The sequence below is a fragment of the Ischnura elegans genome, chromosome 4 (genome assembly GCF_921293095.1).
Source record: "Ischnura elegans chromosome 4, ioIscEleg1.1, whole genome shotgun sequence".
Taxonomy (NCBI): domain Eukaryota; kingdom Metazoa; phylum Arthropoda; class Insecta; order Odonata; family Coenagrionidae; genus Ischnura; species Ischnura elegans.
This window is the reverse complement of record NC_060249.1, coordinates 92,500,998-92,514,208: the sequence shown is the minus strand read 5'-3', so window position 1 is coordinate 92,514,208 and position 13,211 is coordinate 92,500,998. Positions and strand designations below refer to the sequence as shown.

General features: G+C 34.5%; 1 protein-coding gene across 3 annotated transcripts in view; it reads left to right on the top strand.

The window, feature by feature from the left end:
• LOC124157779 (sodium-coupled monocarboxylate transporter 1-like) overlaps positions 1-13,211 on the top strand; it is a 95,135-nt gene that overhangs the window by 73,129 nt on the left and 8,795 nt on the right. For 2 of the 3 annotated variants that reach the window (XM_046532786.1, XM_046532787.1), the window contains exons 3-14: positions 3,582-3,741; positions 3,876-3,941; positions 4,201-4,252; positions 5,017-5,084; positions 5,188-5,342; positions 6,178-6,318; positions 6,454-6,562; positions 6,911-7,020; positions 7,357-7,597; positions 8,192-8,278; positions 8,570-8,736; positions 10,659-10,929. In XM_046532786.1, the coding sequence (XP_046388742.1) occupies positions 3,582-3,741; positions 3,876-3,941; positions 4,201-4,252; positions 5,017-5,084; positions 5,188-5,342; positions 6,178-6,318; positions 6,454-6,562; positions 6,911-7,020; positions 7,357-7,597; positions 8,192-8,278; positions 8,570-8,736; positions 10,659-10,929 (1,627 nt within the window). Of the gene's footprint in view, positions 1-1,677; positions 2,483-3,581; positions 3,742-3,875; positions 3,942-4,200; positions 4,253-5,016; positions 5,085-5,187; positions 5,343-6,177; positions 6,319-6,453; positions 6,563-6,910; positions 7,021-7,356; positions 7,598-8,191; positions 8,279-8,569; positions 8,737-10,658; positions 10,930-13,211 lie in introns of those variants that run through there. The other variant, XM_046532788.1, reaches the window with a different exon arrangement.

Below are 13,211 nucleotides of genomic sequence, written 5' to 3'. Positions count from 1 at the left end.
GATATCCTGAGTTTAAGTGGCGGCCTGTATTAACCTTAACCGGTGTTAAACGGTAGCGCTAAGGTTACCAGTTTGGCATATTATTCTAAGGATAACCGAGAAATCTTCGCATCGAGCCGATGAAAAATTTAATGCTTGAATCCAAACCAGCGATTAAGAAAATTATGATTTTTAACCCTAAATCACATTGTAATGAAAGATATCTTCTAAAGAGAAGTAATATTCATATTAATTTGAGCTGATACGGCAGTTTTAAATGACTGAAATAGTGGATACGTAAATGGGGAATTAAATGGCTATTTTCATCCAAGTGTTATGCAAGAGTAAATTTATTGGGTCGCTTGAACTTATAAAAGTTAACCGCTTTTCTCCATATCCTTCGCATTGCTCTAAGCTAAGTTTTTGTTTGAATACTTTTGAATTGGGTTAAGGATAAATCCCCCAAGCGAAGTCACGACACTCAAGGTGCAGTTACTTCTTTGTCAAGGTGACATTTATGAAAAACTATGCAGTTTCGTTTGGCGTTGGTGACATATTCGTTGCCTCGTAGTAATGAGGGTATCACCTTTTTTCAACACGCTGAAAACACGAATACGGGAAATTGCCATTTATTTATCACTCAGCCAAAGCATTTACCTCACAAACGTTCACGGACTGGATCGTTTTATATCGGTATCACGAAATAGCACTTGGCGGCTTGAACACAAGCTTTAAATAACCCATTTACGTGGATCTCACCGATGTAAACTTTAATAAGTTAGAGAGAGCGGTTATTACAAGGATAGAGGTTTATTGGAGAAATATAAATCTTATCTTGGGCGTCAGCGAGTGTTTTCTATCTGTGGATGGTTATTACGAGCAAAAAGGCAGGTAATAAAACTTGCTGGCCGCGGATAAGTCTATGACACTAATAAAGCCCACTTCTGATTCTTGGCTCGCCGACAGCAACCGCAATTGCTAAAAATTCAAATAATTACTATTTTTCACCCTAAAAGCTCTTTGTTTGGAATCGCATGAAATCTATTCATTCGAGTAAAACTTCTTCTTCTGCAGGTTTTTTCCGCTTCAATAATTACCGTTTTTCTCCTAAAATCCCTTTGTGTGGACTCACATAAAATCTCTTCGTCGACAATAATTTTTTCAGAATGTTATTTTACGCTCCCTTAAATAGGATTAATTACCTTTAATTTGGCTGCTGCGGTTTTTATTTGCGCTACAGGCGTCATTAATTGTTACGCTACCGTCGTCGTTATGGATTCACACTGCCTTACGCAATCGCATCGTTAATGGGCAATTCCGCCCATCCGGAAAGTTGACGTTTCCACCACCATCACTGCCATCTTACCCTCTCCCCAAACTTCGACTTCGACGCCCTCAGGAGCCTGGTGCCGCTTGGTGGGCGAGGGGTGCGAGGTTGACCTTGCTACCGTTCTCCCCCTCCCCACAGGCAGGTGAAGGGGGAAAGGAGAAATGGAAAAAGACGGAAAGTCAATCAGTGCAGGAACGCATGGGTGAATTATTTTTCCCCTATCGATGCCTGGAACAAAGCGATTGGGAAACGCTTGCTTTGTTCCTCCACCTTTCCTTTTTATTTTTAATGAAAGGATCTTCAAGGTTGTCGCTACTTTATAAGACCAGGCGGAAGCATTGATGCGCTCATTGTCGCTAGAGCGAGCACCCGGTGTCGGTTGCTTTCCCATTGGTATCTTTCGCGTCGCTAGCGAGATCTATCCTGAAGCTCTCTTGTCCAGATAACGCGTCTAATAGAATCATACAACATAACAGCTTTTCAGATTCCTTCTTTCATTCCTTATATTTCCGAATTCAGTGGGACGAACATGAATTCCATCGGAAGAAAGGTTGAGTTTGATTTTCATTCGGTTCGGTCAATGAGAGATATTGAAATTGTTCGAGGGATGTGGTGGAAACTGATCGACATTACTCCGATCGGTTTTCATTACGAGCGGTTGATTCCGAGTGGTTGAAACGCGATACGAATTTCATGTGTTTGAAATTTTTAAATCCAAAGAATAGATGAGCCCTCGTAGTTGGTTCCAATTACGATAAATTCCAATCGCGTTGCCAAACACTTAGAATCAAACGTTCGAGCACAGATCGAAATATTCCGATAAGTCTCAAACACATCCCCCCCACGGATCGTGATTAATAAAACAAAATAAGTACAACTCGGTCGTTTCAATCATCGTGTTTCTTTCCTACTACATCCGTCATATGTGGCGAGCGGTAATTACACTGCGGCAATCAACGTAATTCACCATTAAGACTGAGATTGAATTAAGCCTTTATAATTTAAGATGAAATTCAGGAAGGTAAATCCGCGTTATATTAGTATATGAAATTAATAGTCTTGATGGGAAAATGTTTCGACAGGAATATTTACCACGTAGTCCACCCTTTAATTAATTACGAACGTCAAGTTGAAAAAGAGAAGAATACATCTCTCATAGGGGATGCTAAGAAAGTGAGTACATGTTTTACGATTTCTCTTTAAGTTTCTAAATTCTCAAAACTCGTGAAAGGGCAAACTTCCTATCTAAATAAAACATTTGCGAAAACATCAGGATTTTTTCCTGGTACCAAAACTACTGTCTTCTGACAACAAGTTATTTTTGTGAAAATCAGTCCAGCCGAGTAGCGCGGTTTAGTTTTGCCGTTCATGTTTTGAAGTTTTATTTCCGTTCATTTAAACTCTTTCTTATACGTACATCGCGGAAATGAAATCATGGAAAACAGATAAATATCATTGCACGTATCGCATTTCCATGAACCATTTCTGTCACCATGGGCGCAGACTTTGAATTTTGAAGTCTTTGATTTTCTTTAGTGGATACTGTGATTTTCTCTCAAGAGGAAAGTGATGGAGGAAACCAAGTTATGCAACCTGTAGCGTATTCTACATGTTGCACATATTTGTACGGTGGGTTGCATTTTCAGGGACAGACACACTACAATGCCACTATGCTTGTTTGTGGTGATACCCTTAAAAATAATACAAGTAAAATTGATTTTTCCTCCAGGATTAAAAGGCATGTAACTCTGCAGTTAGCATGAAACATTTTCAGCATTACATTTGTGAATTCTTAATTTATTATTACTCACTAAGGGATTTTCTAGATGGCTGCACAGGGAAATAGATATCCTTAGCTACTTGATCCTAGCTGAATAGTCTAAAATACATAAAATCTTTATTGTTAATAATTAAAAGCAGTAAAATATAAAAGCAATTTCTTATAAATTCAAAAGTGACATTTTATATACTCATTTCTTGAACCCTAACTCATAAAAGATTAATTAACTTAATTATCTGACATTTTCAAGACGATATGTTAAGCCTGAAATCATTGCCATTTGTAGAGTTTAAATTTCGTAAAAACAAAGAATAATTTTAGCAGTTGAAATGATTTCTTGCTCCATCAATGAAAAGCTAGTTATATTTGTCTTGGTCAATTATTTCTCACAGTTTAAGTCCACACCTAATCTAAATTAAAAGAGAATATAGGAGATAGAAATTCCTTATAAAACAAATGATGTTGAAATTACTCTCATTCATCTTTTCACAGTTTCCTGTCTTCAATTACTCTCATGGGTCAACCAGCTGAGGTGTATATGTTTGGAACTCAAATGTGGATGTTTGGACTGGCTGCCTTTTTCGTCGTACCCATAGCTGGCTACGTTTTTGTACCCCTTTTCCATAAACTGAAAGTAACATCTGCCTATGAGGTGAGTAGCAATTGCAATATCAATCACTCTAAATGCCTATTTTCTCTAATCCATCACTCTCTTCATTATTCACAACGCAGACGAAATTTATTTTTTGAGGGGCATTGTCAATAAAAGCTAAATTTTATTTTCAGTATTTTGGTCTACGATTCAACCGATGGGTGCAGCTGATGGCTTCACTACTGTTCTCATTTCAAATGGTTAGTAAATCTTCAAGCACGTAAGCTGTGCATACATGATTCCTAATATTATGTTTAGGATTTTTTTTTATTTTGCCATTTAATCAAATTCTAGTTGCTTTTCCCCAAAATAGAAATAAGTGACTGCTTAAAAAGATATTTTTATAGTACATATATTCTATCAAATCTATATAAAATATTTCAATCAATATGATAGGTAATTAATTACATACTTCCCAGATTTAATTTTAAAATTTGATGAATTACATTATTGTTTCAGGTGCTATATCTTGCCCTTGTCCTTTACGCCCCAGCACTGGCATTACATCAAGGTAAGAATATTTTAATGATGTCACAAAAAAAACTGAAAAATATAAATAATTCCTATGAATGCAGGCCCTTATAAAATAAAATTACTCATCTATTCAATACCATTGTACCCACTTCATCCATTCAAAAAGCTTTTCAACATATCAATGAGAAAATTTCCCTGAAGTCTAATAATTGCTGTTTATTAATATTCGAAATATAAATTTAATTGAAATTATGAATTGTATTGAAATTATGCGCTAAACACTATAGAAACACAGAATAATTAAAATTGATAGAAGGTATTCTGCTTCATCCCATTGGGTGTAAAATTCTGGAAATATAATTTTCTAAAATAATATTTTCAGAACAAACCAGTCTAAGATTATCAATTTTTTCTAATGTTCCAAAAGAAATTAATTCCAGTGAAATTTTAAATGGGTACCAATATAAGTAAACACTTATGTGTAGTTCATAAATTTTCCCTTTAAACGCCAATGTAGGTCTGTGGTATAATAAACTAATAAGAAACAATGTTTGAGCTCTTTCACCAAATGATCAAGATTGAAAAAGGAGTTACATGGTGAATAAATTATTCATAACTCAATCTTGTTCTTAGTATGAGTACCCACTAGTAGCATGCATTTAAAAATATTTTCTGATAGAATGCTATTTTGTATGAGTAGTGAAGAATGATATCTTAACATCAAATTTTTATTTTGCTTCTAATGCATGCTAATTTTAGGCTTGTGATAGAATTTGTTCATGTTTTATATTTACTTTACAGTTACTGGCATTAGCACTGAAGTAGTAGTCACTGTGATGTATGTAGTCTGCATTTTCTATACCACCCTTGTAAGTTCATTTTTTGTTCACAAAATTTTGTTTTTGTTTTATTCTAAACATTTATACGTTTAATACATTACAATTCTAATTCGAGTGATTTAATTTACAATAGGGTGGCATGAAAGCAGTAGTTTGGACAGATACCTTCCAAGTTGCCATTTTGTATGGATCCATGATAGCAGTCCTAGTGAAAGGCACAATCGATCTTGGTGGCATTGCCACAGTATGGGAGCGTAACGAAGCATCTGGGAGAAATATCTTTTTCAAGTAAGTTATATCAAATCCCAATCACATGGCAATAATTAGTTTATTTCTTCAATAAATAAATAAAAATCTCAGTGATAAATCTGGACATTGAAGTATCATCTATCCATAGGCTAACCATAAAGGTCAAGTTTTACCACTAATTTTTAAGCTCAATGTACTATGTACTCGATTTTAGGAAAAAATTATTACATTCTAGTAAAATTTATGCTTCTGAAAAATACTAAGTAGTGAAATGCATACATCATGTCGTATATCTATACCTTCAAATAACTCACTGAATGATTATACTCAAGGGTTAGCTTGAATATGAAAGGGTAGAATTGACACTTGAATGACCAACAAAGGCATGATATGAAAATGTAAACCCATTTTTATATAGATAGATATTTTATATAATTGATATGTTAATTACAATCAATACTTGAATTAGAGGACTGATTGAATATTTCCTTTAAATACATGTTTAACACTTCTGGCCTTTGGTCAGCAGAGTCACTGGCAGAGACATATGTCAATTCAGACAACGTTCTTGGCATACAACAGTCAGTATGGGAAAGTAACAATTACTTTCAGAAAGCATCGAGTAGATTACCAGTATAAGTTAGATTTTTTCAAATACATTGATTACTAGTTAAAAAAATACCTGAAATGCAATTGCTACCGGTTTACTGCCATAGCTACCAGCTACTACTTATACTCAATTTCTCCCCAACTCTGCTAATTAAATAATGATACATAATTATATTGTGGCTTTGATTTATCCATACTCTTAATTTCACAGAGTTACTCCAACATAATTCAAATCACTAAATGATAATTTTCCTCCTCATTACAGCTGGAACCCGGACCCAACAGACAGGTACACCATTTGGTCTGTAGTGTTGGGTGTTGGCTGTCTTCACATAGGAACTTATGGAGCGAATCAACTTCAAGTCCAAAGATACCTCTCTGTTGCCACAGTAGCACAAGCCAGAACGTGAGTACTTGATCCATTAAAAGTATGATTTTCTAATGCTTGCATAATTCAACATCCCTTAAAAATTAAAGATGATACAATCCAAGAGGCATTGAGTATGCTGACTAATGATTATTTCAACAATTTTTCACATAGGATGCTATGGATTAATGCTGCAGGATGGACCTTAGTTTCATTACTGACTGTCTATGCTGGAATGCTCATATATGCTGCTTACTATGATTGTGATCCACTTCTCACAAAGGTAAGAAATTATTTATGTAATAAATCTATGAATAGGCTGAGTGGAAACGAATTTTTTCAAAACATAACAAAAAGCAATTCACATTTTTCAATTGTCTATGAATGTTTTTTTTGTTGAGGCGGTTAATCTATACTATGCACATTTGTCTTACACGTCTCAGAATTCTCTTTGCGCATTACAGCTAGAAAACTTCTGGATTGTATTGACTTGTTAACTACCAACCTCAAAATTTTGTGCTCAAATAATTACTCCGATTGTATACGCTATGGAACCTACGTTATTTAAATTAATTTTTCACGCTTTTATTGAAATATGTATCTGATTCCTATGTTTTTCCCATGCATATAGGCCATTGAAAAACCAGACCAGCTATTTCCACTTTTCGTGATGGATTCCTTAGGTGATTTCCCTGGAATCCCAGGGCTTTTCGTATCTGGAATCTTCAGTGCTGGCCTAAGGTTTGTTTATTTTTCCTTTCATTGGCTTTAAAATCTTAAAGGCATCTATATAATTAGTACAGCAACCCCATAAAGCCCTAAATTTCATTGTGAGTGGCTAACCTTATGGACCTCATTGCCAACAAGACAAGTCATGCAGATAAAAAGAGCTTCAAGATGGATTTATTACACCAGTTAAAACTAAAATTTCTTGATTCCTATTTACAATGGATACCAATTCATTAAAAATTAATTCTGAAAAATAAATTATTGAAAGCCATTAGAATCATTTACCTATTGAAAAAGATTTCAAAATAATTTCATAAAAGTAAAATTAAAATGGTTTTGTCCTTCCAGCACTGTATCAACTGGAGTGAACTCATTGGCAGCCATTTGGTTTTCTGAGTTGACTGGAGGATCTGCCGAAGCCAATCTGTCAAAAGGATCTCAAGCTGGAGGTGTACCAAAATCAGCACTGCTCAACTTCCGCTTGTCTGAGAGGGCATCTGCCATAACAGTCAAGGCCCTGGCTTTAGGATTCGGTCTTTTGTCATATGCTGTTGTGTTTTTGGTGCCATATATGGGTGGACTAGTCCCAGTAAGTTTTCAAACTTATGCTGACTGATACAAAAAAACCTATGTATATTTTGTGCAGGAATCTAAGAGGTTAAATGTAGAATAATGAATTTCTTCAATGAAGAATGAACTCAACATGAGGGAAAATATTTTTTTCTTAAAAATGAAACATGATAAAATTAAATGTTTCCGTGGTTCATTGCAGCAATGGAAGTCTATGTGCAAAATAAGAATACATATATGCAGTTTAGCTCTCTACCATGGTGACTGAATTTCACTCAATTTTATGAGAGGTAAATAAAAGCAGTGAATATTAAAATCATCAACCATTAAAAAAGACTATCTCACATTTGGAACAGTAAATTAAGAAATTTTAATCCAATGTTCATCCAATATCACAAAGTCTTTGGTTTCTCTTGAATAGTAAAGTAGCCCATATCATATATCTAACATACACGCTTCCAGTAATGACCCATGGCAATGGTTTCCTTAGGATAGCAATATACATAATTATGAGCTTAAGAATTCTAAAAGACAATTTTTACTTCATCAAGCATGGAGATTTGCTTCCAGATATTTATCACTCCACTATAATCATAAAGCCAATTTATTTCAGGTGGCCATTTCACTCTCAAGTTTCTTCACTGGTTCTCTTTTGGGAGTCTTCATCCTTGGAATGTTTGTCCCTGCAGCTAATTCCGTAGTAAGTATCAGTCACAGCCTCTCAATAAAAACTGATATTTCCTTTCACCTAAAGTTCTATAATTGGGATCGAATTCAATAAAGTTACATTCTGTCACACCTTTCTCATGAAAAATTGTAGCTCATGCTTAGGTTTTCAGCTTACATTTTACGTAATAGTTTCCTAAATATATTACACTTTATGCAAACAATATCATTTTGTCATATGCATAAATACGGGAGCATTCTCAATAAAATTAAGTAAATCGCCCAGCCTATGTATGCAATGAGTAAAATACCATTCTATTAACAGGGTGCTGCTGTTGGCCTTTTATCAGGAGTAAGCATAGTTGGATGGATGACTGCCGGAGGACAAATTTCTATAGAATCTGGGTACCATGTGTATGACACACTACCAACAAATATAGATGGATGTTCAGCTGCACTCAACATTACAGTTCCAACCACAGCAGCATACAGGTACATTCTCCACCAACAATGAATTATTTTTGGCAATCTAGAAACATTCTTGTAAATGTCTATACATATTTATTTTGAATTTTGCTAATATCCTTCTGAAACAGTAAATGACTCACAATTCAAAAATTATAAATGAGATATATTTGAAACGATAATTCATTTCCTGAATGGTTGCACATGATATGCACTATCAACAGCATCATGGGAAATATATTAGTCTACTATCTTTACACACCAGTATAAGCTGAGCAGACAAATTAGGGTAATTTACCGCTTAATTTCTGCCAGTGAAATGCACTAGAAATTAAATCATTTTTTTTATTTAACTGAACTCTCAACTCAGAATTCATCTATCTCAGCAATATATGTATCTGGAACATAAAAAGCTGTCTAAATTAGTTTTAGTTATTTGAAAAAAGCGAATGAAATATAATTTGAAGAAGAATTTTAGAGAAACATACAAAATGTTCTGGTTGTTGATAGGTATTACTTAATAATTCATAATGCATTCAAGCAGATGCAAGGAATAATCTTTTGAGAGGGTTAGTAAGTAGATACACATAATTTATGAAAATAAAAGACCAAGAGAGTTCCAAAAGAATGGTAATGTCTAAGAACTTTATGGACAAGGTTTTGTTACAGCTATCTCCCAAATTCTTGATCAAAGTTTACACTCAGCCATACCAAAAAGGTGGCTCCCACTTGACAGAATGACAATTTTCCCATGCATTGAAATTTTTAGGAATGGATGATTTTTTTTCTCTCACTTTCTAAACAAAACATACTGATAGAGAGTATGTAGTTGCACTTTTTCAACAATACTTTGTCTTAATTTTCCTTCCTATAATATACATTTGATTTGTTTATTGCTTCTTTAAAATGACCAATTGAAAAACCTGATATGCTGATTAATGGCCAAATAACAATTTTTTTCTTTAAATAGAATCCAGGTTTTTCCATCCCCCAATTTTCACTATACTGCTTTTTAGAGTCACAAGAAAACTGCAGATGAGGTTTTATTGTATTTGTCCCAAAAAGATATCATTAGCAAATTATACTTCATCATACATTCCTTAAAATTTAAATTAAACTTCAGCTTATTTGACACCCCAAAGTTAGTTATCTGTCAAATTGATCATAGCAAGTATCAAGAAAAACCTAGTCAATTTCAATGTAAGAAAATGATGAAAAACCTATTTAATTTCAAGGAAAACCTTAGTGCTTTCTCTTTATGTCTCAGAAATATTTAATGTGACACAGGGGCACAGCCAGGAATTAAGGCTAGGGGGGGTTTTAGGCGTAACTAATACTTACGGGTGTGCAGGTATTGCATACCCACCAGGGTAATCAGGAGTTGTGGGGGCCCTCCTCCAGAAAAATTTTAAGAATAATGGTTCAAAATGGCAAATTTTACGACTTCCTGAGGGATCATAATGAAAATACACTTTTGTATGTTCCACAAGAGTTTTTAATACCGACCCAGGTTTCGGCAGTACACACTGTCATTATCAAGGTCACTATCATTACCTTGATAATGACAGTGTGTACTGCCGAAACCTGGGTCAGTATTATAAACTCTTGTGGAACATACAAAAGTGTATTTTCATTATGTTTCCTGCGAACAAGTTCCACCAAATATCGCCTTCCAACCTTAAGCTGATTCATGAGGGATATTTGATTAATCCTAACACTATTCTATAAGTAAAACCATAGAGTAAGTATATTCTTACTCTATGGTAAAACTGATCCAAATGAGTTAAATGGATTAAACTTAAAAATTTCTCTGAGCTCTGGATGGGGGATTTTATCCCCCAAAACCCCCCTCGCTGCACCACTGATGTCACATATAAGCATCATATTCAAGTATGAAAGTAAAAATCTATCTTCCTTGAGGGTATAACCACTTTTTCCTTACATTCCAGTGGTGACGCCTTTCCGTTATACAGGGTGTCATACTTGTGGCACTCCTTTTTGTCAACATCCATCACGTTTGGAGTTGGTGTCCTAGTTAGCATCTTTTACAAGTGCATGGAGAGCGACGAGAGATCTGCAGAGGATAGCATTCCCGAAGACATTCCGCAAATAGTCAAACCATCGGCTCCGCAAAAGCAAGCCATTCACGTTTACGGCCTGGCAGCAAAAGTGAAGGGAGCGACAACAATGGAAGAGGAGGCAATAAGGAGCAGAAACCAGGTGAGCGGGGCATGCACCCCCCTCATTGCTACCTCTAGAAACCTCTGAGAGAAACCTCTCAATACATTGTGATATTTTGAATTTCAATTAATTCTCCTAAAAGAGTCGAATACGTTCACTTATTATTCCAATTACATGCTTCAGTTGAAGCTGTGTGCAATTCAAAAGTAAGGTTGGATAAGACTCACTATTAAGCTAGTGAGACAAATTGTTTATGATTGTAAGTAGCAAAAATCATAAACTATTACTATTTTCATTCAGTTAAATGAATGATATAAACTTATTACTCTGCTAAAAAAATATAACTTACGGACAAATTGAAGTAAACAGTATTACGAAGTTAAGAACATACCAGTGTGATATGAGCAGTATTTAAATCAGAGTAAGGCAACTTTGAAGTGATAATATATCTATAACTATTTATGATTAAATTAAGGGCTATACACCCAAACTTTGTATGGAAAATTTGACTTTTCTATCAATGCTCTGAGGGCAATGAAATAAGATGACTAGATGCAGGCAATGAAAATTGAAAATATTAAATTTATATACACTCAGTATTATTATGCTAAAATGAACAAAACACTCCATATTTCCTAATTCCATGCAAATATTATATTTCAATCTGAAATGACTGATTTGCTGAGTTGAACACTTGGAAAACTAAATTACATCTTTGCTAAGCAGTTTGCTATCTTAGCCAACTATCAGATGAGCCATCTTAGCTAAAACCATAAGAGGATAGGAAATTGAAGAGACAGCCATGAATAGTTCATTTGGCTGTCCTTGGCTGTGATGGGAAAGTGATTTGAATCTCCTTGTAAATATTGTACAAATAATGTTATGAAGCCATATTCTTCATTCCACCTTATATGAACGAGTTCCTAGAATTTCTGTCCTGAGTGTATGTGCTTAAGTGGTGTTTCTTTTGTGTTATATGTGTGTAATTGTCCATCTGTTTGACCATTGATGATACGTGTTTCTTTCCTATTTTGTGTTGTTTATGTCTATTTAAATAAAACAAAGAAACTCTGTGATACCTATTAACTATAGGTAAGTTGTGGAATTCTGTATGTTTTTGAGGGTGAAAGTTAATCCAAAACCACTACAGCTTAAAGCATCTGCAAACTGAACCAGAAAATGTGTACCAACTGTCATAATACCTTTGAAAAGGTATATCTTACATGTAGCAGCTGCTTTATGCTTACTCATCCATTGGAGGACCCGACACTTCTGTAAAGAAGAAGCCATCTTCAAGAATGCATGTAAAACCTATATTGTGTGTGTATTTTCAAATGATAAAGCAATACCCAAAAAGCATCTTTGTAGAAGCTGCACATGTATGTCTGTTGGATAGCACTTCAGAATTTATAAAATTTTCATTTGTGAAAATTTTGGCTAATACTTTACTTGGCTAAAAAATATGTCAGCTATGGCATATCTTACCTTTTGTCTACTAATGTGGAAATCAATTCTGCCAAGAAAGTAGGCTTTCTTAAAACATATTTCTCTTGAGAATATATTCTGTTTAAAAAAATTCCCTCATTTGGCATCATTTTATAAAAAAAAACTCTTCAATACTCTACTAGCCACATCATCTACACCATCTAATATGGCAATGTTAGCCAGGGTATCTAGCTAAAACAATGATTCATAAATAATAAACTTTGTCTTCCAAAATCTGAAGTGGACAGATAATTAAAAATGTCCTGCATATATTTACTTTCTGCAAGCCAATCTCGACTTTGTAATTATTGGAACCAGTGACATAAAGTTCATTCCAATCTTATCAGCACAAGTGCTCTGCATGTAAAAAGTACTCAGACTTCAAAATTCCCTCAAAGCTACCTTCTGTTTTAGCAAAAATTATTGTTTAATGGCATGAGGATGGGAGAAAATATAGCAATCTGCACATATTCTGCTCTCAAAGAAAATCATAGTTCCCAAATATGTATTACCATCAAATAAAATTCCTGTGGCAACTTTAATAAAATATAAAACCTGGACTGAATCATCAAATGCAAATGAGTCAGGAGGCCAAAATTGAAATGATTTCAAGCACTTTCTCTTTCCTTGGTTTAAAACCAGCCCTTTGGATTACAGAAACACCAGCCTACATTGACAAAGTATAAGCAATAACCTTTTTAAATGACAGGATTCCAGCAAGAAAAAATCATAAAATCTATAGTGTCTTCGCCAATATTTATTCCTCCAATAAATGCCACTGTGAAAATGTCCCTTCTTCTCAATCTTTCTACAATTATCCTTTTTAACAAAGTTCA